Source organism: Ochlerotatus camptorhynchus, unplaced genomic scaffold, assembly GCF_037179485.1.
Source record: "Ochlerotatus camptorhynchus isolate MF236.1 unplaced genomic scaffold, CSIRO-AGI_Acam_v1.1 ptg000274l, whole genome shotgun sequence".
Taxonomy (NCBI): Eukaryota; Metazoa; Arthropoda; class Insecta; order Diptera; family Culicidae; genus Ochlerotatus; species Ochlerotatus camptorhynchus.
Window position 1 is genome coordinate 877882 of NW_027040763.1, and position 27994 is coordinate 905875.

Below are 27994 nucleotides of genomic sequence, written 5' to 3' on the forward strand. Positions count from 1 at the left end.
TCGTTTGTTTTGTGTTAAATTCGAGTGGAGTTTCTGGAATAATTTTTAATCCATTGTTGAACAAATTTCAACGAATTACCAACGAACTCCTGGAGCTCCTTCTGATGGAATTGCATTTCTCGCCACTTATTAGGACGTTCTCCTTTAACATGGCTTGATGTTGCAATGTTGAACAGTCTAAGTTAAAAAATGCCCCTTATCTCAACCACTTCAAAATACCAGCACAAGATGAGTTCATAGATCACCTCAAGGCTTAACCAATTTAGCTACCGCCGATAATTTAGTCAAATTAGCACTCATAAATTTCACTATCAACAGAACATTTTTCCTACCATGATCCAAACAAATTCAGTGGCTCGCTTCTCTGAAAATCAACGAAAACTTGACTCGTAAAAATAGCGAAAACAGTGGGCGTCCGTTCATCGCAATCATCACCACCAAAAACGGAAACGGCTGCGCCTTGATTAAAAGACTTCCAACATGAAATGTGACAAATCTTGTTAGCTATCAGTTTTTTTTTGCTTCTCAGAACAATACCTTAACGACGAACCGAAAATAATCAAAGTACCAAAAATCCAAAATGGTTTGAAGTTGCTAGAAGAGAACGCGCAACATAAGCACTGCGACGAATGTCAAATGACGGCCGTCGTCATCGTCGTCTGACATTCGAGGGTGGGGGAGTGTGAATTGGTTCGGTTGACTGATTTGAATATATGCAAATTTAGCGTCGCGGTCGCGGCCATCACAGGAATCACCGGAGGAGAATCGCAGCAGCAACTTGATCAGTTAGTGAGTGAGCGAATTAAAGCAAAGTTTACCAACCAGCAAAGTAAAGTTGACGGGTAAATAAACCAACAAACACAACTTCTTTGGAGAACGTCGTCGTGGTCGTCGGGTTTGTGTGCTATCGCACAAAATATGAGAAGAAAATCTCCGTGACAAGTTGATGACATAATCGGACGGAATTTCTTCCCGCACGTAAGTTCCGAAAAAGTCGTCAAGAGTACAGGAAAAGGAAGAGCGGGAAGCTGGTCGAACAAGTTTATTTTGGTGGTGCGGAGGATCAAACCGCGCGACATGGAAAGTGCAAGTGTAAATTCGTTGATCAAAATGATGCAATATACGAGTGGGAAAACGGCTGTTGTCAGAGTGGATAATTGATAAGCGACGCGAAGGTGCAGAAGCAGACGGAAAAGGATACAAACACGTAATCGGATTTAAATTCAACTTTTGTGGATCGGTTTGAGAAACGAGAAAATGTTCGCTCCAAGGAATTCATCGCCGCTGCACATCTACAACAGCGACGAGGTCGCAGCGTATCAGGTTTGTTGGTTTTGTTTTGACTCGATGCTTCATGTTGATTGATCTGGGCAGTTATGCAAATTGGACTTTTTATGTACTTCGTTATGCGAGTGCTGAAAAGTTGTTGGTCGATATTAAAACTGATAAGAATATAGCAAGCAAGTTTATAGGTGCCTCACTAAGTGGGGCCATCATTCATATGAATTTCTTATCGATTTACATAAAATTAAGTAAAATGACATAAAAGAATAAGTGAAATATTGTGGATATTTTGAATACAGCTCACGAGGGTTTCTCCTGGTGTTTATGCAGAATTAATTTTCTTATTTCAGGTTCCATGGTGTTTTCGGTGGGTATGGGAAACTTATTTGCAATCAGCTCGTAATACAACTACTGGAAATGTAATCGCCAACTAGAGTTGAATCCCCCTTAATATGCCAAATTCCTAATCACTGTTCAATATATCCATGCTTGTTTTACTGTCATGCATCGGGAAGCGATAATAACGAAACTCTTCGCTGCATTACACGATAACAGTCAATAGACGCCACTAAATTCAGCGTGAATATAAGTATCTGACTGATACAGACAGACAGAGTAATTTGGAACATGTAATTTGCTACAGTCAGATATTAAAAGTAAGGAAAGGCCATAGAGTTACTGCAATTTTCCAGATGACATAAAACAGCCCTGAAGATCCCGGAATTTTCCTAAAGCTCTCGGTTCTCGTAACTTTTCTTAAGATTCCAAAACTATTGTGAAGATGTTCTCTTGACTTTCCTGAAACTACACAGTTCGAAAAAAAAACATGTAAATTTACGCCTAATCTAGCGCACATAAAATTAACGCGCCATTAGCATAATATTACGCGTGTTTAGAAAATTACATGCTACTTTTTTGGAGTCACATAAAATTACAAACCATCATCGTGGAATTTTCCATGATCGTGTAATTTTACTCCTCTTAGTTTAGATTGTGAATTTTCGTTGCTATTTTCTGACTTGGGTACTCATGATGGTCTGCTTTAGTTAGAATTAAATTTTATCCCCAGACCTGGCTAACTTTGAAATCAACCCAAGCCGATATCACTCAAAATCAGCAGATCAGATATTCAGAAACTATTAATAAAGTTTAATCATATGAGAAGCATTCCACAATTAATTTTCACTAATAAGTAACTGTAACATTTTCTGCAGAAAATCTTGTTATAACTATTATGTAATTCGAACGAAAAAAAAACAAACAACTACACAGCAAAAAAATAATTTTGATATCACGTCAAAGTGGATGCACTACAATCATGTCCAAAATATGGTGTAATATTACTTGCTAAAAAGGACAAAATTATCATTAATACAATGCATGAACTAACATTACGCTGCTTTTACTGCATTTGTTTATTTATGTGGTCATAAAAATTACATGAAATTTTCGACATGATTGTAGTGCATCCACTTTGATGTGATATCAAAATTATTTTTTTGCTGTGTAATTATCACGTATTGCCAACCAAACATTACTATTACCATCAATTTACAAGATTTTAGAATTGAAATAAAGCAGATTGATTGATCATGAAACTAAAAATCAATCAAAACGCACAAGAAAATGGCAGACTCATTTTTCTGCTTCCTGACAGGTACTCTGAACACGTCCAGAAAGTTTACGCGAAAGTCGTGTAAATATATATGAGATGCCGTGGAGAATTAATTGCGCAGTGCAAAATTCAGATATAAGTAGTAGCATTTTACGCGATGTCGTGTAATTTGCAATGATGAGTGAGATACACTTTATGTGCACGATATATTGCAAAAAGTTACGCGAGCCTTTTTTCTGCTAGTTTTTAAATTACACTTACGTTAAAATTCATTATTTTTTGCTATGTATCTGGTCTTCATTGAAGATCAGTGAATTTTATTCAAGTTCTCAGCACTTATTAAAAGTTCTCCCAATTTTCCTGGAGTTAATGGAACTGCTTTGAACTTCTTTCAAAGTTGCAAAGATGCTCACGGCACTTCCCTTAAAATCGGTGAATCTGTGTACCCTGATCTTCTTTAGACTTGCCTAACGTTAACGTACTGGAATTCTAAGAACTTCCTGAAGTTTTAATAATCATCCTGTAGTTTCTAATGTTCTTGAATATTTTATGAAGCTCTTGGTGCTTCTCTGAACTGTATTGTACTGTCCTAATAATCTCTAAACTTCCTTTAAATTATATAAACTTATGTGAAGTTCCCACAAATTTTCTGAAGTTTCCTTAACACCTCTGAAGACTTCGTGAAAACCTTGGAACAATTCGAAATTTCCAACTATTATTCTTATATAAATGGAACAACTTCAATGATCCTCAATACCCCTGATTCTTGGTTCTAGCATTTTCCTGATGGTCATAAAACTTTCTTGAAGTCTCAGAGCTGTTCACATCTTTCCTGTTACCAAAATTTGCATGAAATTCTCTGAGCTTCCCCAAGTTTTCTAGAAATTATTTAACTTCCCTGGAGTTCTTTGGACTTGGACTTCCCTAAATTTCTAGGAATTTCTTTAAGGTTCCGGTTTCTAGGAACTTCGCTACGGTTTCTTTTAGGTCAATGTAGATCTTAGATTTCCACTACAGTTCTCAAAATTTTCCTAATTTTCAAAACCTGCAATATTTCTAGAGTATCGGAACATTCATTCAATTCTCGGAATATCTCATAATTCCCTGCGACTGGAAGTTACTGCCATTTTCCTTAAGTCAATAGAATCTATAAATCTATGAAAATCTATGTCCAATAAATTCTCATACACATTTTCATTGCGTTATTGTAGTATAACTGCGGCACATACAATGCTGTTGAATTTCCTTTAAGAACATTGCTTCATTTTCCCTCCCCTTGGCTAGTTTTTGCACCTTGTTGCTGGTGGGCAGGCTTAATTTCATGCTTTATAGTGGAGTGTTGGAGACGGTTGGTTTATGGCCGGCGTTGCTGGTTCATGCCGCGAAAGAATGGTGCCATGGGCAGGCGATAGGGATTACTAAGCTTCACTCTCTGATGAACCACTGCATGAGAAAACCAAAGATCTAGTCTAGCACTGATAGTATCACACTTGTTACTCCTTTGTTTGAGAGCCACGTCGTAGTACGCTTACGTATAGTCACTGACGTTGGGTGCGATACTGGCGGATTTTGCCGCAAATCACTCTTATTTTATTTACACAGATAGATTTATTTAGGGTTGCAAGGAAATTATACTATTGAAATATTTCAGAAAGTGCCCAACAGTGCTCCTTCTACTTGCGTGACAAGCTTTCATTGTTGTTTTCTTTGAGGAACTCAGGAAACAGCGTTAAACACCATTGCACATGGTATTGTAACTAATCTTATATGTGCTTCATTTTGATTTGGAATAAATGTTTGAACTATGGCTCGGGATTTCCACTGTGGCGTGCTTCTATTGTGACATACACACCTAGAAATAACGAATTTTACACGTGACGGAATCCATCTTTGACATAAAAGATGAGACGTAAACAAACATGTCATGTAATATTAAGTGCTCCGAGACTGAAAAGTTCGTTGTTCGACAAAATGTACGTTTGATTGAGCTATATTTTGCGTCTGTTATGACTTAAATTTATGTCAAAATTGACGCTCGTATATGTCACTCTCAGAACACCTAAATTTACATGATTTTTTCTAAGTGTGTACCTATACATATTTTTGTGGTGTGATCATAGTTGGAGCATATACCCTATATAGTTTAAAAATCAGCTAGGGAACTAACTTCAAATGAAGGATTTTAGTCACTTGAAAGGTGTCACCTGGGTCGAACTAAGATATAATAAATAGGTATAGGTCAAAATCAAAAGTACTTAAAACACGTTTAGTTTTAGATTACAAGCACAAGTGCAGGTACTTAATAAAGCATGGGTTATGATTGATTAGGTGAATTAGGGATTTCAATAATTTATTAAATTAGACTAATGAGATATCATAATCATCAAATGAACTTAAATAAGAAACTCCAGAAAGTCTACTAAGAAGATTAACAAAAGAATTAGGATGCGGGGGTCCGCTTAGGGAGACAACTAACCTTTAAAGTTGTTGAATAAATCTTCTTCTTTACTCTTGAACTTCAATAAGGAAACTCAAGCAGACCAATAGCATTAAGCAGATTAACAAGGAGAGGAATAGTTTAGGAAATAAGTAAAAGTAGAGGTATGTGACAATTAATAACTTTTAATCTTTTGTAGGTATTGTTTTTCCCTGAGTTTATTGTACTCGATTACTATATTATTCTCTTAATACGCGAAATCTCTGATATATGCGGTTAAAGCATTTGGGTTAACATATTTCTTAGTGTTCAAGTACTTACATTTGTAAACAGCAGTCAATGTTAATCTATGAACTATATGTGACTGTAAAATCGATCTTTCCTTATGTGGCATTGATGCATGTTTAGCTTTTCGCGGCTGTCGGAATCATCGCGCCTACGTCTGCGGAGTTTACGCAGAAGTGATTCGCAATTCGTTAGAGCTTACCAAAAGTTTTTTTGAGCTTATGTAGTTTAGAATTTGTTCGGTACGGTACGGTACGGTACGGTACGGTACGGAAATTTTGAAATGATTGATAAGTGCGCTAAAACAACTAAATTGAAACAATAGAAAATAGAGCTCAATAGTAAATAAGTAGAATATCTAAGGAGGAAACCAAAATTAATCAACTAGCCAACATAGGCTATCGCATTTATTTTGGTGGCACTCTTTAAGGGGGTATTCCCGATCTTTTTTTTTTCAAAAAATCAATTTTTTTTTTCACGTTTTTTTTTGTACTTTAGACTATATACTTTCATCCCCCCAAGCCGTTTTCCCATCAGCGAATTCGGTGTCCAGGCATAGCTGACTAATGGTTAGAACCCCCAAAATGGTTTTAACTAAAGTCAAAACTTTAAACGCGTTTTTCTCGAAACCACATTTTTTTATCGGGCGAAGATTTTTCTCAGAAACTTTAAGAGATATTGACTTGAATCTTTGCGCATTTTGTTCCTTATTAAATTCTTTGGAGCTTCTCCCACTTTCAGCCAAAAATATTAACATTTAACATTGTTTGAAGCACCTTAAAGCTGTAAAAAAGTGGGCTATAAATCGCCTGTTTTTTCATATGGCCGCCATTTTGTTAATTTGCAAGATTTTTTGCTGCCAACGGGAGAAGCTCCAGAGAATCTTATGCAGATTATTAATTTCATCACGAAATCTGTTTCAGATGAAGCCGTTCCAGAGAAAAGTCTTCGCCCGTCCAGGCGTTTGCGGCGAACAGGGGTCTGTTTGCCGCCATTTTGTGACGTCAATAATGTCTTTTTTTATGTCGAAAAAAAATTATTTGTAAACTTTAATGTTCAATAAACAAGAATCCCAAAGAGTTAGGCGCATTACTATTCATTTTCCTTGAAAAAAAATTAATTGAAAAACAGGCCGAAAAAAGGCAAAAGATTGGGAATGCCCCCTTAAGTGATAATAAGCTGTTTTTTCTCTATGGTTGACTCGCGCGGCGTTCGCATTAGCGCGATTGTCGTATCTTACGTAATTTAGATGTTTAGCTCTAAACGGTTTTAATCGAGGTCGTTCCTTAAGCGGTTTTGGTGCAGGTTAAACCTTTGGTGGCTGTCGGAATCAACGCGCCTACGTCTGCGGAGCTTACGCAGAAGTGATACGCAATTCGGTAGAGCTTGTCAAACGCTTTTGAGTTTATGTAGTATAGAATTTGTTCGGTAGGTCGTGAAATCTTGAAATGATTGATACGTTCTTTAAATTAACTAATTTGATACAAAGCCCAGTAGTAAATAAGTAGAATATCTAGGCAGGAAACCGAAACTTTCCAACATAGGCTATCACATTTGTTTTGGTGGCACTCTTTAAATGATAATAAGCCTTTTTTGTCTCGCTCCGGTTGTCTCGCACGGCTCTCGGAATTCGCGCAGTTTTCGTAACTTACATAATTTAGATATTTCGTTCGAAACGCTTCTAAATTTATTAAAATGGGTCAAGTCTTGAAAACTCCAGCTTGATACCCTAAAAAAAGATCATTACTTCATTTTGATGGCTACCAAGCCTTTGGGAATTTGCCTTATTAAAGAGTTGTTGCATCTAAACAACTCTTAAATAAGGAAAATTCCCAAAGGCTTTGTCATAATGAAGTAATGATCTTTAGGGAAGTTCAGAGATCTTAAGGGCAGTTTTATTAATTTTAGAGCAATTCCAGAAACATCCTCAGGAGAATAGCGAAAACTTCAGTGAAGGTTTGTGTATTTACGGAAATATTAGGAAAAGTTCCATCAATTTCATGAACAAAAAAGTTCTGAGGAATGATGCCGAGAGAAGATTCATTAACCAACTGCGGAAGTATAAGAGTAGTTTTTAGAAACTTCCGGGAGATTTAAATTTCCCACAATTTTCTGATATTCATGGAGCTGTCCTGATAATTGACTGCCCGAAGTTCACATAACTACCCAAAGTTCGATATAATTAATGTTTTGGCTTCTTCTGAAAAGTTATTGAAATTTTCCTGAAGTTAATGGAACTAACCTTAAATTCTTTGATGCGTCCCTGAATGAACGCATAAAAAATAATTTGCTAGGAGCGTGAATTTATACAACGCGGTCGTATAGGCTTCGTTTTGTAAGTTATGAGCTAACGCATCGAAACTAACGAATTATTGATTTGTGCACGGTGAAATCATTGATATTATTGCTGTTTTCTGCTCGATAGAACAGAAATGGGCGATTACGGCGAAGTAGCGCTCTACTACTTCTTCGTATTTCAGCTTAATGGTTATCGTATTTTAGCTTATTGTGTGCTCTCAACTTAGTGTTCTAAATGCACTTCCACAGTTATTAATTGAGAGCTGTCGATGCCTGTATCATTTTTGCATTAGTATAATTGTGTGGCAAGTACAATCATACGCTATGCGCCCAGGGAAGTCGAGAAATTTTCCAACCCGGAAAATTCCTAGACCGGATCGGGAATCGAACCCAGCCACCTCAAATGTCCAAATTGTTGGCAATGGATTTGGAACTGTGATACATTGAGTATGTGACCTAACCTGAAATTAAGTCGGAATTCTTTATCGAATAATCGTACATTTTAGGCAGTTACTTATTTGACGTATTACGCGATACCATGATGCTATCAGAGACCAATGAAAAACCATTAGGTTGGAACTCCTGACAGTTGGTGCGCAATTTTTCGCCACGATTAATCGCACTGCTGCCACTCACCCGCTGCTGGATGTGCATGATAGTCAAAATATGCTAATTTCTGTGCATAACTGTTTTTAATACATTGTTATGTATTGGCTAGCCAATGTGACGACAAGACTACATTGTTTGGCTCTGCTACAATCAAGCGATTATTCTCTCACGTAACCCACGCCCGGTAAGGTAAAGCCCTCCAGCTGAGTGGTGAATAAGCTTTCTTTTGGGCAGACCACGTCGCTCATGGCTTGATGGTGGTGGCGGTGGACGGTTACGGACCTTTCAAGAGCAGGCGAAAGGTCTGCTGTTCGGAACGGCCTTTTTCTTGCTGGAATGAGATGAGGGTTCACTATCTTGAGTTGTAAAAACATGTGTGGTACAAAACCAGAGCACCTCAGTCAACTTCGAGAGCACAAAAAGTGTGAAAGTGAAACGTGACATGCTTCCTTATTGGGCTCTTTCGAAGAAGTTGGGTATCTATATCGATAACCGTATCTCTTTGGCTTTAAAGCGTAGGTCGTCGCTAGGTTCGTGATGACTAGGTATGTCTATCTGTTGATTATGAGGTTGGTCTAAATGTGTTGAGTTTGATGTGGTTGCCTGAAAAAAAGGGTCAATTAAACTGTCTAATGATGGATAATTTTTCACGCTATCTTATGCATTCGAGGCAATCATGTTGGTCGTATACTTTGAGGATATTATGTCACTGGCCTCTGCTGTTTATCTGAATTCAATAGAAGTTATTCAAACTAACTGAATGTAATTGCCTTTAATTGTCTCTCAATCATAACGCATGCCTATTGACTACATTTCATTGACCTCCCCCTAGTAAAGAATTCAAAAATACCAACGCATCAGCTGATCATTAGTAAAAAACCGAAAGTAAAGGCTTTCCCTTCCCTGTATATGTGAGCGTATGGAAATCACTATAATTGAAACGTTTTGTGCCCATTAACACAAGGCATAACTCACAAAATACTAGCAAAACGAAAGATGATGATGATGATCGCCGGAGGCTCCACTTCTCCACCGGTGGGCACTACAAAGGCAGAGCTCTTCCAATTATGATTGAGGTTCGAAAGACCGAAGATACGGTAGCTACTACTGCTGCTGCAATGCAGTGGAAGACCCAGGCGCACATAAAAAAGGTTCATTTCGAAAGTATTCGAAACGTGAGCACAATTAAACCAGCGCTCCTCCGCGGTGGTGAGCGCAAACTTGTACCACGGCTCGAAAGTTTGGTTCGATCGAGAAGGTTGCGCGGGTTGAGGCTCTATGCATATGTACGTAGATTTGATTTTTTTTTTTTTTCGGATCGTATGAACAAGCATGGCACTCTGGTATGCTCGACATTGAGATGGTAATTGTTGGAAATGGATTTTTTTCTTCGTTCGGAATGGGTGCACGTACTTGCTCAGTGCGCTCACCGATTCAATCGAGGACTGAGTTCAGATGAAAAATGATCCCCTTTCTTATACGGAGCGTACTAATTGAAACGAGCCGATTTTGCAATCCGATAGAGCGTTGTACAATTCTCACGACCTAATCGTCGCTGACAGCTGAGTGATAGCCAAACCGGCGCAAGATCTGATTGATAGCCGAATGGAAAAATGACCCATAAATATTTTGCCATCTCCAATCTTGTCGTTGTCGTCGTCGTCGTCGTCGTTGTCGATACTCTTTGAACGGTTGTCATGTTTCAATAGTCCGGCCATATTTGGCTGGGCTGGACTGTTTGCAAACACACATATTCCATTTAGTAGGAGACCGATCTGAGATCGACGACTACCAGCACAGCGATCAATCAATTAAAATAATTATCATAAACGTTTGAGATTACTGCACTGGTGTAGCCAGGTTTGAGCTCTGTTGGTTATATTTTAGTCATTGCAGAATATTGTGGAAATGTTATCTGAATTTACACTCATAATTGATTCACAAATTATTTCCTGACATCCTGGTCATCATGAGACTTATATCAACAATATGGTCCTCTCTTTGGTCGTCTCAGAGATACGACATAATGTGCGGTCTTGCTTCAAAAATGGCAGAAATTATAGATAAATTATGAGGGAGTCACTGGCGTAGCGAAAGTGGGTGGGGGGTGGTCTAGTGTTCATACCCCCCCCCCCCCCCAGAACCTTGTGACAAATATAAAATTGTCTTTTTATGCAAAATGTGACTCGACTTTTGCATTTTTTTTTCCATTTTTGCAGAATATGAATCAATTTTAGCAATGTTTACTAAGGACTACTTTGTATGACAAATATCGATGAACAGTTTGTTAGTTCAAGATCGACCGATGAAAATTTTCTTTAGTTGTCTCAACATGCAGGAAAAATTATTTTTCTTCAAATCGGTATGATTTTGGAATGCCGATTTTTTGTATTTAGTTCATTTTCGCAAACACACCTTTGGATGATTTAAGCCGAAGGGAGAATGACGTTGAACATCAGTTTATATTTTTTTAATGAATTTGTATAATTTTGGATAGTGAGTTACTAAATTTTTATCTATGAACTCCTGTTATAAACCTGTGCGCCGCACCGGCAATTTTTTAACACGTCGCAACCGCTTACAATTTTGAGTCGGCACACAGCCGTAGTAATTTTTGATGCGCCGACACTTTTAACTTTTGAAAGACGTGTATCTCGCGAACCACTGTACAAAATTATGCACAAAAAGGGCCTAATTCCTAGTATTATTATCATAGATCTAGGAATCTTTCAACTAGTTCTGGAGATTCGGCCAGAACATGTCTAGTCAGTACTTATCCAGAGACATAATAAATAGATTTCTAAATCAAGATTAATGGAAGTCATAATGAGTTACCAGGACTTAGCGAATCCAAACACATAAAGCAACCAACGATACAGACAAAATGGTTGCTACGAGTACCATGACAAACTCGCTCTATAACATAGCTCGATCCGAGTGGTAAAAGGATAATGATATATTACTTGCCTGCTTTGTTGCAATATACACGGATGAGGACATAGCTTGATATGAATCGAGAAAAGACATAAAAAAATTCCCATTAACACACGTGTATCATCTTCGGCTTTACTTCGTGAAGCAGCTTGCCAACAATTTGCTCGTTTCCTTCTACCGCCCCGAGTGAGTTGTGTCGCACGGGCTGCTTGTCATGAAAAAGAACGAAGAAGATTATATCATTATTGCTTTGCACTTCTGGCATAGCGTTGTTATTCGGTTCGTTGATCGCTTGTCATTTTGCCATTTGGAGATATTTTCGATTCCTTGCCAGGACTACATTGTTCACATCCGGGCATGCTGCAGGTTTCAAAGCCCACCATGAGGAACTTAGTCACATTATAGATCAAATTTCTTTCGTTGGTGATATAAAGGGCCCAGGCCTATGATGATCATAATCGTAAATGTTCCGGAAACCCCATGGAAAGTGGCTGAATTATGACATTTGCTTGAATCTATTAAATGACTCATCGAGTAGCAAGATGGACGTTCAAATGTGTTCCCCCGAGAAAGTAAAAATATTTGGATTCTTAATACAAGGTTCTCAGAATTTTATGTTTTATGGTTGAGTTAATAGTTTCATGATCGATCGATAAGGGGTGCTAAATTTACCCGGAAATGTCACCCATGCCGATGCACGCCGCCGCCGCTACAAATTAAAGGCTATCGCGTCACACCGATACGCCACGGTCACCAAGGCAAACATTTTTTCGACGCCTGAATTACCATAAAGTATTAAATAAATTTAGCCATTTATTTTGAATGATAATCACCCGTAAGATGTTTTCAAATTCCACCTAAATGTTTGTTCCTATTTTTCTGGATGTTTTTATTTTCAACTTGTTCAAGAAGCTTCATTCAACTACTCCAAGAAGTGTCATCCGACTTCCCCAGAATTTGTTTACCAACTTTCCCAGATTTCTACTGCCTTTCTTCGGTAGATTCTTCTTATTACTTCCTTAAGTTTCTTCTGATTTCTTTTGACTGATTCTTCAGGCATCCCCCAAAATATTTGTATTTAACTTCCTTCGGAAGATTCTTCCAACTTAAGTTAAGTTAAGTTTTATCTGTATTCCCTGCAACTTTTGATTATCTTTCCGCCGAAGCTTGTTCTAGTTTTATTAAGATGTTGTTCTAAGATTTTCTTTTGGCTTCCTTCATATACATTCTATCGACATGGAAATTTCTTTTGACTTCCACTGAAGGATACTTACAATTTCTCTTGGAACCTCTTTTCATATTTCCCCAGAAATACTTCTACCGACTTTCGCTGGTAGCTTCTTCCTACTTGCCCAACATTTTTTTTTCGACTTTTTTCTGGATATTTATCTCCCTACAAAGCTTTTTTATATTGAGGCTCCGATCACCTATATTATAGGTTGTATTTTTTTTTATTAATCGGCAAGTTTTGAAGTAATGAAATTGGGTTGTTAGCGGAATGCTTAAATAAAACAGCAAAAAAGGTTATCTTCCCACCTTTAGTTTACTTAAATCTTTGGTTTTCATTAGTTAGGTAGGTTCTGATTCAACACATTGTAGTTTCACTTTTATACCTGTGATCTTGACTTTTTTACCTAGGGGTTGAGTACTTAAGGGGGTTAGGTTTTGATAAGTTCTTTAGTGGGAATGACACTGATGAAGACAAAATTAATTAAGTGGAATTATTTATTGAGCAATTTTTTTGTTTTTTGACGCAAACTTTTTTTCAAGTTTACGAAAATAAACTTAAAAATTTGTCACGATTTCAGCTTATGTGTAACTTATCCAATTGGTGTAATATTAAAATAACCAATTTCAAAATTGGAACTGTTTTACATTAATGCTGATTAATTTTCGGTGACTCTAATTCTAGATTCAAACTAGGAGTTGTAATGTATTATTTTATAAGTTGTTTATAGGATATCAGAACAATTATGATACATTATTTTTGTATTTCGAAAATCTTACATATAACACTTTACAGCATTAGTGTTCACTCGGCTGTCGACAGAATAAGGCCTAAATGCCCCTAGTTGGCGCAATCGACTAAATTTTCAATAGCGACCAAAAATATCCATTAGTACCGTCCCAATGACGCGTTCATCTAGATAAAATTGATAAATAGCAGTTTTTTAGCGATGGGCCCAATCTTAGATCCATAGGCAGAGTTGCAACCTATCACAATCACTATCATCAAACAGCTGATGGTAGTAACGCTTTGTACATTCCTATCAATGTGCTCGTCGAAGCTCTCTCCATGACCATCCATCAAGTTGACGAAAGAAGTAAAAAGCAACTGGTGAATGTCGTCTTCTGTTGTGATCCATCACCGATCTGGTCATTCCTGACAATCACGACACTCATCTGTGCTCCAGTTGCTGCTTTGCTTGCTTGTGTGAGTGTGTTGGTGAGTGAGCCCAACAGCTTCCGTTTAATGTTGCTTGCTTTGTCTGTAACCCACACAGTCGCGCCTGCCGAGACGAACTTGGAATGCGTAGGCATTGTTTTTATTTTATTCTGTCGTTTCGCTTTTTCTCATCATCGAACTGCAGAAGTCTTCATTGTTTTCGATGTGCTTTTCATCATTTCAATTTTTCATTATCAGCAGCGAGTGTAACGTTTTGCTTGTGAGCAGCGACCATTACTGGTGATTGTTATTTGCCATGGCTCTACCTCTCACTGCGTGACAAAACGTTCTGTCAGCGATAGTCAGTTGATGCGAAGACGAGTGTCACGTGAGTGTCATGATATTTTGCATCACTGTCCATAGGTCAACATTAGAGCCATATTCCCTAGATACAGGGCTGGTAGCAGGTCACTTTTTAGTGACTTGGTCACTATTTTCAAGTCAGACACTAAAAAGTCCCTTTTTTCATCAAAAAGTTATTAAAGTCACTATTCCTTAAAATTTAGTCACTAAAGTCACTTTTTTACGACCAATGTTGAGAGTAAAGAATTTGACTTTAAAAACTCAGAGTGAAGTCTGACAAGAAGAGTTTCGAACATATGAAAACGTTAACTGTTGACGGAATCTAATATTTTGATTTTTTTTATCTTGAAATTGTCATAGACCTATTATAAATTTTCAGAGATTTCGAAAAAAAGTTCTAGACCCAATATTCTGGCTATTCTACATTGAGATTTTAATAGTTGTCCAAGTCTACTCTGCAAAAAAAAAGTTGCGTAAAATTCACCTGAAAAGTCACGTACATATTTTCAATCACAATTTTCAGGTGAATAATACGTGTTTTGGGGGAAGCATTACATTTGAGTGATTCACATAGAAATCAATTGATTTTCACGTAAATTTTATTGGACTTTCCGATGATCTTCAAATTAGCATCTTTTAAAAGTTACGGAAATTAGCAAGTAAATGTTACTGGATCAAAATCCAGTAACATTTACTTGCTAATTTCCGTAACTTTTAAAATATGCTAATTTGAAGATCATCGGGAAGTTCGATAAAAAATTTACGTGAAATACAAATAGCACCCCTATAGTTCGGCAATTAATAATTGTTAGCACCTCGAACAACCCATTCCCGTATTCTGCAATTTCATTTTTGAATTTATAAATTAACGCTTGAAAACACGAAGAAACCTGGTAATATCAACTTGTTCAACAACGACGAAAGTACACTTTCTTCTATCGCCATTTTCTAATTACGAATACGACGAAAAGTTGTTCATACCATGAAATCACGAAAAACTTACTTTAATTTCACTCAACCTTCACCAGCATGACATGTGGACTGGTCCAGTCAATCAAGTGGAATTCATTACCATGTCTTTGCATTTAATGTGCGGCACGTGAACCTTATTGAATTCCTATTTTGAAGAGCTTACCTGAATTTTCAGGTAAAAATTACTTTTCCCGGTGGTTCAATGTATAATGTCGGTCTAGGAAAATTTTCAAACTCTCAAAATTCTTTCAAAGGCCAGAAATTTGAATAATCTTTAACCCCCGGTAGCTTTAGTATTTGTCCAATCATCGAGTAAAAAAATCATGTCTGATTCTTGAGTTCCTTTTTAAGTCCATTAAATTGTATTGTATCATAGCAAAAACAATAACAATTGTACCATAGCAAAAACAATAAAATTTCTAGCCAAAGCACACTACTGACATCTAGCTTCGTGTTCGCGGGAAATATTTACATAGCTAAGCTATGAAACCGTATGCAAAAGCTGTGAATTGGTTCGTGTCCGATCTATTCTGGACAAATTATTTTTATCTAGATCAAAAACTCTTATGGTTTTGACAGTTCGGATCACTGCACGTTTAAATCTGCCGTTTACGATTATCGGGTATAAGTTAGAATTAAGTGTCATGTCGGTTTGTCGGTGCTAATATTCCGGTAATACAAAAACAAAATTCCAGGTCCAGGTCTTAGAAAAAAATCAAAGAATTCTAAAATGTATACCTAAATCTCCAGTTTTTCACGATCGAGATTTTAAGTCCTAGACGCATTCAATTTTGTTTTATGTCCGTGATCATTCCATCTGGGAAAATTTTCCACGTGCTATAATAATGAGATTTTTTTTAAAACGGCGGTCTAGAAAAGTTGTCTAGATCCCAGAGTTATGATTTTTTTTTCTAACAAATTCGTGATCTGCGGAGTGAGAAAATATAGGCTAGAATTGAACCGTGCTCTTGCTTATTCAATTTATTTTTTATAACAAATTTATGTAGTCCTTATATCATTTGTTTTATTTTTAAAATGCATGAAAAACACCGGAAACCATATCTTTCCAATCAATAAATGTCACTATTGGTCACTTTTTAATTGTTTAAAGGTCACTATTTGGTCATTATTTTCGTAATTTTGGTCACTAAAGTCACTACTATTACATCACATACCCACCACCAGCCCTGCCTAGATAAAACCAACAGCCTTTAAGGAGCGTTATCGGCAGTCCTTTGGCTCCTCTGAGCATATCTTATTAAACGCCCTTGGGAATAGTCCAAAAAAGTTCTTCGAAATTGCCATGGCATCTTCTGCACATGTCTGAAAGTCTTCCGATCCTCCACATTTTCAGTTCATTAGATTTGCTCTTTTATCCAACGGGACTTGCCCCAAAGCTTAGAAAGCTGTCAACTAACAACTGTGGAAAAGTTTTTTTTTATTATTATTTGAAGTTGAAAGCAGGAGCTAATTAACAGTTAGGACACAAAATAAAACAAACAAAACGTTGATTTATGTCTTACGTTTCGCCCCCTTGGCTTTCACCAGCTACGCCAGGTTAGATGTGAGATCTTACAATGCCTCAAGCGAACGATCAGCACGGCAACTGGTGGAAATTTCGTCCATTCAAAACAGAGAATCACTTGTTCAGGTGAGGTGGGTGGGGTGTTGACTGTACCTTGCTCAGAGCGATACACGCTAGACTCTCTCACACAATGCGATGGGCGCTGAGCTGAGGTCACAGAAAATAACCCGCTCTATCTCCGGTGCAGTGTTGGTGTTGCCTAGAAAATAAAAAAAAGCCCCGTAGCTTTTGATTGCAACATCGCTTAGAAACTCGGAGAATGCCGCCGCCAAACGATTACTGGAGGAGATGTAAAAAAGCAACAGATGTGACGTGACATGGTACGGCAAACACTAAATTGCGCACTTAGAGAACACTGCTTTTTTGCGATTGTAGGGTAAGCGTGGAAATTGTGGGATAGAATTGATTTGGTCAACACGCACTTTTGACAGTTTGAAGAAGAAGTGAAGCCAAGTGAAGTGGTGACAAAATCGGGTCATCGCTGTGACGAGCTTTGTTTTGATCTTGAGTTTCTATATTATAGGGCAACAATTTCCAATCAGTCCCTCCTCGCCGAAGGGTAGTGCACAACCAATAATGAATTCAACACCAGGTTGCAACGCGTGTGATTTTAAAGGGGAATCAAGAGATGAATACCCGCCATTATTGTGCTAAGTAATTTTTGCACGACCGTCGAATCTGCGACACAGATCTCGGAACGGTGTAAATCATCAGTACTAAGCAAAAGCAATCAATGAATCTCCCAACCCTCGTGTGCCTCGTGAATGACCAATCACATGCGTGGGTCTTCACTTTGTAGTCGTTCGTCCACTACTAACTGTCACTGTGTATCTGTTTACAAGCCAATGATATCATTGAAAGGTAAACAAATACGTTCGGCTAGATCTGATCTTTTTTGCTTGCTTTGGTCCAGAGCAACTAAGAAGGACCAATATTGGAACTCGGTTGATTAATAGTATAACGTCTTGAATAGCTCTGATGGAAATAACTTCCATCAAACGGATCATTCATTTTAGCTTTGATGACATAATCAGAGGTGCCTTATATGGCGTTTTCCGTGATTGTGTGTAGAGAGACAGGATACATCGTAAACTTAATGAACCTCGTAGAGTACTTATTTGCGCGCGCTCTCGGATTTCCATTTGAAACAAGACCATCGATACAACGCACCTCTCAGCTAGCAACACCCGGCTACGTTATCTAAATCTTAAAAGCACTCTTGCTTAATCTTGTATCGGGAGCTGTAAAACCAACAGTTCCATAAAAACCTACTTATTCAAATCACTTCAACGCCCCAACCAGGAGGTAATCGAGTTCGCTGACAAAAAAAACACAACCTGTTGCTGAGTTGCGGAGTGCGATTTCCTTCGGATATTACCTTCTAATAGCTTCGAATCGTTACGGCGAAATTGAGAATAGTTTTGCATTGTCATTTACGTGCTCGCGACCCGCACCGCGTCGTTCCCCGTCGTCGCCTACGCTACTACTGTTTAGCCTTTGATCGGATACCCCAGAGATGAAAGGCGTACATTATTTTACGACAGACTATTGAGGGAGGCGATCGATGGACAAGTTCAAAGGTGTACCATGAAAAATCACTTGATTGTCAATTTTCTGGTTGCGTAACAAAGCGCGGAGGATGATGACTTGGCTGAAAGGCTTTCCACGTTGGGTGGATGAATTATGACTCGACAAGGTGATAAAATCTGTCATGATTTGTTGCAAAAGGTGAGCGGAAAACAGTATCAGATAATTAAATTATGGAAAAAGATCGAACATGATAGTAAGAACCTTTTGAACCAGCCCCGACTGACGTAAGGGCAGTCATAGCTTTATGAGTGATTGTTATTGGTTGACGTAAGTGATGTCAGCTTTTTTGCAATTATTCTATTAGCAGATAACTGATTATACAGTTACCTCTTCGTATCTTGATATTGACGGGACCATCGTGATAAGCCGAGATCGAGATTCAGAACAATTAATCACTGATAAACTATTGAAATTGGTATGGTTATTGGTATGGTGGATTACAATCTAATCGCCTGTTTCCCATTGCCCTTTCGATTTGTATTGAGGTACACACAACTGTACCAAATTTGAACCCCCCCCCCCCCTCCATCTCTCCTCCAATCCTGAATCGATTCGACTTTCGTGAATAAAAATATCTAAACGAGTATCAAATGAAAGTTACAATTGTCCCATAGACCGGCATTGAATTTTTTTTTTGAATTAGGTCCACTGGTTCTGGAAATATGGTTGCAACCAAGGTTGCAAATACTCATTTCAGCTAAAATAATGATTTCGGAATAATTAAATCAAAAGATGGTATGATGGTATGTTTTACTTGTAACTTACAAGAAGAGGTTACAAAGTATGCGTTTGAAATATAAAACCTGTAAATTTTGCATTCTATGAGTCACAATCAGCGATTTTCGGATCGCTGAGTGAGTGAGTGAGTGAGTTAGTGAGTTTGTGAAAAATCGCTGATTGTGACTCTCATGAAGTGAAATAAACAGGTTTAATATGTCAAACACATTCTTTGCAACCTCTTCTTGTATCCTACCAATTCAAAATATGATCATGGCATCTAATTACTTCATAATTTAAAAAAAAAAAACATTGTTTAAGCTGAAATGAGTATTTTCAACCTTGGTTGCAACAACACAGGCAATGATCCAAATCGAACTGAAAACAATACGTGATTAGTGGGGTTCATATTGGGTACCCATGACCACATTAGACATTAGACCGGGGAAATTGGTAATATCTTAAACGAGTTAAAACGCATCAAAGTTTGTTTCTTTGAAGAACTCGAACTGCTGGTACAATTTGGATCTTTTGCGTCTTAAACGGAAAAGGGACAAATGGTACAAAAAGTTTTATAGATCAAATAATGACAATCATTGGAATAGGTACACAATCGAGCGTAATAAATATTCACAATCGATAAAGAAAACTCGTTGTGAATATGTTCAAAGGAAGATTGATCAGCATCAAAACAACAGCAAAGAGATATGGAAAATTTTGAAATCTTTATTAAAACCTAGTGATTGCAAACTGCGGTCCATAACATTAGAATTGTCAGAACAAGTAATTGCAGCTAAGTTTAATGATTATTTTATAGGCAGTGTTTTATTGATTAATCAATCCATTGAATTGGTCGATGAACCTGACGAAATAAAACAGCCAGTTAATAGTAGTTGTAGATTTGAAGTTTTTCACCTAATTACATTAGATGAACTTAGAGTTATTTGTTTTTCATTAGAAAAATCGGCTTGAGTAGATAATGTTAATGCTAGAGTTATTCAAGATTACTTTCATGTCATTGGCCACATCTTGCTGGACCTTATTAATGAATCATTGCAAACTGGACATGTGCCACAAATTTGGAAGGAATCCTTCTTCTTCTTCTTCTTACTCGCATTTCAAGCTTATTGCGTATGGCATATTAGCTTATTGCGTGCTCTCAACTTAGTGTTCTAGATGCACTTCTACAGTTTTTAATTGAGAGCTTTCGATGCCTGTACCATTTTTGCATTAGTATAATTGTGTGGCAAGTCCAATCATACTTCTATGCCCAGGGAAGTCGAGAAATTTTCCAACCCGAAAAATTCCTAGACCGGACCGGGAATCGAACCCAGCCACCTCCAGCATGGTCTTGCTTTGTAGCTGTGCCTTTACCGACTGAGCTAAGGGAGGTCCCTTAGCTTAGGAATCCTTAGTGGTTCCTATTCAAAAAGTTGCTGGAACGATTAAAGCCGAAGAGTTTCGTCCCATCAACATGTTGCACATATTAGAGAAAATTTTAGAACTTGTTGTTAAAGACCAGCTGTAGGAGTATTTAAAATAGTAATAGTTTGTTGATACCAGAACAATCGGGATATCGGGAAGGTCATTCTTGTGAAACCGCGTTGAATTTGGTATTACCGAAGTGTAAAAATAACTTGGAATGTAAAGATACGATTGTTGCTGTTTTTTTGGATCTTAAACGCGCTTTTGAAACAATTTCTAGGTCCTTATTGTTAAGATTAATAAAGCGCTTTGGAATTACGAGTACTGCATTTAATGCTATATGTCTGACAGAACTCAACGAACTGTTTTTAATGATTCTGTTTTCAGTCCCGTGGGGAATAACCTTGGAGTGCCCCAGGGAAGTGTATTGGGGCCCCTGTTATTTATTATGTATGTTAATGACTTGCGACGTGTTTTACGGTTTTGCGACATTAATCTTTTTGCATATGATACTGTGTTATTCATTGCAGCTAAGGATTTAGATGATTCCGTTTTACACTTAAATGAAGATTTGCGTTCTCTAAATAGATGGTTGATGTATAAGCAGTTGAAATTGAATACAAGTAAAACTAAATTTATGGTTATTTCGCGGAATCAAGTAAATGAGAACGTCTCCTTTGTAATTAATGATGAGACTATTTATCGCGTTCGGGAGATTAAATATCTTGGCGTGATTATTGATGACAAACTGAAGTTCAACTCTCACATTGACAATGTCATCAAGAAAATTGCCAAGAAGTATGGAATTCTATGTCGACTGAAAAACGATTTAACTATTGCCAGTAAAATACAGCTATACAAATCAAACACCTCTCCTCATCTAGACTTTTGCCCTTCCATTTTATTTCTGGCCAATGAAACACAAATATCAAGATTACAGCGCTTGCAGAATAAAATAATGCGTTTGATTTTGAGATGTAATAGACACTTCTTCAACTTTGATACTAGACGCCTTACAATGGTTGTCGGTGAAGCAAAGAATTATATATTTGACTATGGTGTTCATTTTTAAAGTAGTTAACAGTTTGCTGCCTCGATATTTGTATGCTCGAATTGAAAGAGAAAGTGATTTTCGTAGATATAATACTAGAAACGTGGTTGAAATAAGAACACCACACTTCTTGACTTGTGCTTCACAAAATTCATTATATTACAAAGGAATAAATGTTTCAATTCGATGCCTAGGCATATCAAGCGTTCAGCAATACTTAAAGAATCTAAAAGACACTGCATTTCACACGTTAAATCTGTCGTTTGAACAGTTATACAGTGATTTTTTTTTTATGAATTGGCAAATTATGTATCTTGACGAAGTTATCTCTAACGGATTATTTTGTATGGATAGCTGTCAAAATGACTTTTAATAATTATTGTAGCACTGCAAAAACTATTTTTGTTCGCCACGATGGTGATGATGGATTTTTTAAATATTTGATTTAATAGTAGTAGATTAATTAAATTAAAAAGTAATCTACGAAGGTTTGAGGCTCGCGCGCGTATTACGGATATAGAGGTCTAAATTTAACATTTGATAAAAAAATGTTGAGCAGTCCTGACATTGCAGAAAATTATGATAGCATCACATTGTGGGGTTGCTAGTGTAATAGGATGCTCTGTTGATTATTCATTAACTCTTGATTGCTTGTAATACTTATGAATATTTTAGGTGGACAAAAAGGCGAACTAAGAGGTGGACGCCAGAGCTTTTCCACCTTTATATCGCTGTGAAGCACCTGTAAAATTTAGAAGGAATTTATATCTGTAACTGGAACCAGTTCGATTTTGTTTGCTAACCTGGTTAAAACGTCATATTTAATTATCTTTAAGATAAATCGTCAAGCTCAAACCTTTGTAGGGGTAAGAGGTGAGACCATCATCATCATCATCATCATCATCATCACTTAACAAAATTTAAAGTGTCCAGCATTATATTGGTAGTATTTTACATTTTGTATGGGAAAATGTATGAGAATCGAAACGAGCCTATTTATTTGCTTGCCAAAAATTCAAATATTGGCTTAATTTTCACCTCTTGGAAATAGATTGGGAATACTATGCGTAACAACTCGCTCTAAGACCTCAAAGCGATTAGATTTATGAGAAAAAAAGTTAATATTATATGAATTTAGACCTATTGCTCCGCCCATACCTACATGCGTATATATGATCTTGTAGGTACGTGTGGAATACTAAGCCTACAGTGGAAGATTAGTAAATTTTTGTACAAATATCAAATAGATTTGCAATCTTCGACAAAGTTGTTCTGAGAATACTATCAATCAAAGTCCGACATATGGTGAAATTTGAGCAACATTTAGATCTTTGGTAAGCAAATGATTAAAACCGTTCCGTTTCGCATACCTCATACTAAAATTTAAAATTCTTCCGCAAATTGAGATTGTAACCATTTAAAATTAATTTTGGACAGTTTTCGGGGACGTCAAAACGCATTGAAAACAGTGGGAAACAAGGGGTTACTTTGAACCACCCTAATGCTCATGTTGAATATAAAAGATCTGTTGATTGAAAACTTATCAGATATTTCGTCGTAATTGACATTTTTTTTTTTAAATGTAACTCTAACATTATAAAAAAAGAATTTAATAATTATATTTAAAATAAAGAAAAAAGCTAGTTTGTACAAAAAGTTCACAAACTCTAGGGTAGACAAAACCAGGAGTGGACAAAAACCAATTTAAATATGATTTTCATATAACCCATCGATCAATCAATCGATTCACCAATCTCAATTGCATCTTTGAAGTCGCTCACTTCATTATAATTATTCTCTTCCTCTCGCCTCAAAAACACCAACGGATAATCGCGATAATCGCGATTGTGTGAAGATGATGATGATGATGATGACGTCGTTGATATTATCGATAATCTTTACACATCACATCCCTTACATATATCTCTGATTGGAGCTGTAACGAGGCCGCGGTTAGTTCATTTTAGTGCGATTTGAGATGTGCCCATCAACTGGATCAAGCTTCTTCCCACCCCTTCTAATGGCTGTGACCAGATATTCGATTTACATAATTTTCAACCGGTTATTATAGCTTACGACTTGCCCATACATTCCCACATGGCGCATATCTACCGGCTGCTGAGTGCTGCAGCAGCAGTTTTTGCAAATTGATTTCGGGGCTACTGCTGCTGCTGCTGCTGAATTCAACGTTTGGCATTTGAATGAACCACGTCCCGCATATTGCAACATAACCCCTAAATTCGTGAGTTACGTGAGAATCGATCAGCATTGTTATTGAAAGGTTTCCTTCCCCTTACAACAGGAAAAATGGGCACCCATTTTTTCTGCGAATCGTGATAAATCAAATCTAAATTACAATACTTCGACCTGACATAATGGGACTAACGATTGTTCTGTTTTCTTTTCTCCTACAATTTCAGGTAAGTGGCCAGGATCATAATCGGGAGCCGTGCGCAAGCTGTTGGTAGTAGCTTTTGGAATGGAACACAGTTGAGGAGGTAACACTTTTTAAACTCTTTGAACTTCAAGCGCCGACGTGTCGACCCCATCGTTGCAAAATGTTCCGTGTAAAAGTCAAATGATGAAAAGTGGTAATCGTGTTGAAGCCTTCATTGAAAAGAGGTGAGATGTGAAAACTTCTGAGGAAAAAAAAGATGAAATTTGCATACAAGCAGAAGAAGGCTCGAAGGAAATTAACAGAGTCAACGGTGCGCAACAACCTTGACTTCTACCAGTCAGTGGCGGTGTGGCGGTGCGGCGGTTTTATAACGTCTGGGGATTTCTAGTTTGCAGGTTTTTCGACTTTTCTCGTGGCTATCTGCTTCTTCCTTTTTTTTCCACTTCTCTAATGATTATGATGATGATGCTTGATGGTGGTAGCTATGACGGATATGAGTTGGTTGGTGCTCTGGTTATTAATGGAAGTGAAGTTTAATGTGGAGTACTTTTTGCATGGATGAATACGGGATAGTTTATTCTGGCCTTGATAATCCACTCTAGCAAACTTATCTTGATTAACCTTGTTTGCTAAAATCTTAATGTAGCCATGAATCGTTGCAATGACGTATCATTTCCGCTCTTCAGACACCTAGATACAAGAATACAAGGTGTGATTTTTTTTCCGCCGCTTCCATCAGTTTACCTGCAACAACCGCCGTAGGTACCAACAATCGATTCATATACAGTAAGCAAAACAATTGGTTAAACGATCGCTCTAACAAGCAAAAACACCCCTTAGTCTTAGTCCGTTACACGTGTTTTCGTCTTGTTTCACTAGAGCCGCCGCCGCCATTCACCGCCACCGGCAATGTTGGTTTTGGTTTAACAAATGCACAACACATTGCAAGAAACGGTCCGCTAACGGAGGATCCATCATCCGTTGTACGAAGGTACTGCTTTGGATTAAATTGGACCTACCAATTGGTGTGCGGAAGTATGTGCCGCTAGGTTGCTCTAAAAATAAACTGGCGAATAAATTAGAGAAGGTATAATTTACGAAGTCGGTGTTAATTTGACGGAAAATTTTAATGACATCTTTCGACGGACGGACGCTTCATCTTTAAAGTAATCTGTGGAACTAAGCGAAGGCTCATCGTGATAGAAAAAGTCACGTAACCGTGACTAATTAGCTATACATATTTGTTTTTGATAAAGTTTGTAAGTTTTTGTAATGTGCGAGTATTATAAAATTATCGAAATTAGTAGACTCTTCTTCATCCTGGATGACTGTTTACTAATTCCAATTGAAACTTATGCCTGCTCTCAACTAGTTTTCTTTTTGAGCATTTTCAAAGTTGCGTATTGCGAAGCAAAGCCTTCCATTGCAAGACTTCGTATATTGTATGACAAGCCCAATTATACCCTATGTCTAGAGAAGAATTTTGGAAAATTTCAATCCAAAACAATTCTCGACCTTACCGGCAAAATTAATAATAACTACTTTTTACATTGTTTCCATGCCTAATATCACTCTTCATTCCTCTATTTAACATCGGTCTCTGTTCCGCAATCTAATGCCTAACACCGACGGCCATCGATTGCCATCCATTGACGGCAATAGAATGTGCAGGAAGGCAGCTTCCACACCTGCGTAGGATATCGCACCCATTCAACACACATGGGCCGGGACCAACGGCTTTACTCCCCTTCCGAAGGAAGACGTGATCAGAGTTTTTTATGCCTCAGAAAAATCCCACTGACCTAGGCTTGGATTGAACTTAAACCCTTTGGGGTGAGAAAGTAGTCATACTTACCACTACACCACCGGCGCCGGCTAATATCACTCAAAACAGCAGTAAATTATTTTGGTCCGGTTTTTGCCCTAGCTACTCCTCTGTGTGCCGGATCGGGCGTAATTCCTTTTGAGATGATTCATAATCATAATGCTTCTGGGGTTGATCTGCTGACCCTTGATTTCTTAAGTTGAGTCAACGTCCATAGTTTTTTGTTTGTTTGACTGTTGTTGAAATTAACTCCTACTTCTTCCTGGTTTTGACTCCTGTACAATTTTTGGTCATGCCAAACGAAAACCCTAACTTTACCTTTAACAATGGTGCAGTGCCTTCCTGTTTTTATGTGAACACATGTTTTTTTATTTCTTTACTATCTAAATAATTCGTCGAAAACTTTATTCCATTTGTGATTCTACCAGTTGAAAAACGTTCTAATACATTTGTTATCATTGTTCTTGATTTCTTGATTTTGTGAGTTTTTAACTAATCGGAATATGTGATTGGCATTGGTTTTCGAAATCAGTTTTTAGTTCAGTATTTTGACGTAGGACTACGTCTGTGATTTCTATATGAGGGTACATTTTGTGAAAACCGAAAATGCAACATGCAACAAAATTATGAAAGATTTTGAATGTTGATAACTCAGCTGCCCCTGGACCAATATCAATCATTTTATCACCAATCGGTCAGATATATTTGTACGCGTCTGTTAAATTTATGACTTTATCATTTTTCAAAATGTCACTATTGAAAATTGCACGAATATGCAACTGTTGCTTTGATAGTTAAAATTATTGCCAGCGAAAAGCGATTTCCCTAACACAGATTTCAAAGTTGAATTCCACCCGGTCTCACCAAACGGTGTTTATTCAATCCCCAAGTGGAGAGTGGTGGTGTTCTCCAGTACACAACGAAGGCTCCCCGCAAGCAACTCACATGAGCATCCATAGAAGGAGGAATAAGCCGCACCGCTATTGATCGGAATCAGTAGCTCTTCGTGAGTCGCTGTGGGCCATCTATGTCAAGCGCGTCATTCTAAAGAGTATAAACAGCGATAACCCCGCTCAAATTCCTATTCCTACACAAAACACAAGCTCCTGCTGCAGTTAAAAAATAAGATTTATTATGTAAGACCACGTAGTCCTATTATTTTTTTTGAAGTAGAACTACGTCTGTGATTTATATCTGGGGGTACACTTTGTGAAAACCAAAAATGGAACATGTAACAAAATTATGAAAGATTTTGAACGATAAGAACTTAACTACCTTTGGACCAATTTCAATAATTTTATCACCAATCGAACAGAAATATTTCTACGCATCTGTTATATTTAAGACTCATCATTTTTTCAAAATGTCACTATTGAAATTTGCACGAATGTGCAATTGTTGCTATGATGATTAAAATTATCACCGATTGCCTGCGAAAAGCGATTTCCCTAACACGGATTTCAAAGTTGAATTCCATCCGGTCTCACTAAACGGTGTTTATTCAATCACCGCGTGATGAGTGGTGGTGTTCTCCAGTACACAACGAAAGGTTGCCTGCAAGCAGCGCACTGCAGCACCATAGAAGGAGGAATAAGCCGCACCACTATTGATCGGAATCAGTAGCTCTTCGTGAGTCGCTGTGGGCCATCTATGTGAAGCGCGTCATACTAAAAAGTATAAACAGAGATAACCCCGTTCAAATTCCTATTCCTACACAAAACACAAGCTCCTGCTGCAGTTAACTGGCTGTCCCTATTAGTTTTTTATATAGAAATAATGACGCGATAAACATTAACTTTTGTTTTTAATATGTATATATATATTTTAAGCAGTGAACTTGGAAGAGCGATTGATTTCAAGCTTATGGAAAATGGAGGGTGGCTAATTATACATCATTTGGATGAGATTCTTTCCAGTTATTTGTTTAAATTGAATTCAATATTTTACAAATAACGTCTCATTAAATTAATTTAGAAGCTCAGCTACCCGAGCAAAGCCGGTTAACAAAATGAAAGCAAATCGATATTAAAGTTTGCAGTTCCTATCATAATGAAAACTCATTTTGATTTCAATTGTCGCGACAGAAGTCTGATTTCATACTGTGCCTTCATTATGCAGTCAAGATATTTTAAATCAAAACAACTTAACTTGAAGTTCTGCTATTAATTTCTTGTTTAAAATTTGATTTAAGTTCATCTGCCGAGGTGAGATTTGAGATCA

At 37.4% G+C, this 27994-nt stretch overlaps 1 protein-coding gene across 1 annotated transcript in view; it reads left to right on the top strand.

Annotated features, from left to right (window-relative positions):
* Positions 1-529: 529 nt before the first annotated feature.
* Wdr62 (WD repeat domain 62) overlaps positions 530-27994 on the top strand; it is a 107731-nt gene continuing 80266 nt past the window's right edge. The window contains exon 1 of the mRNA XM_065227643.1: positions 530-1323. Coding sequence (XP_065083715.1) covers positions 1258-1323 — 66 coding nt within the window. The 5' untranslated portion in view covers positions 530-1257. The remainder of the gene's footprint in view (positions 1324-27994) is intronic.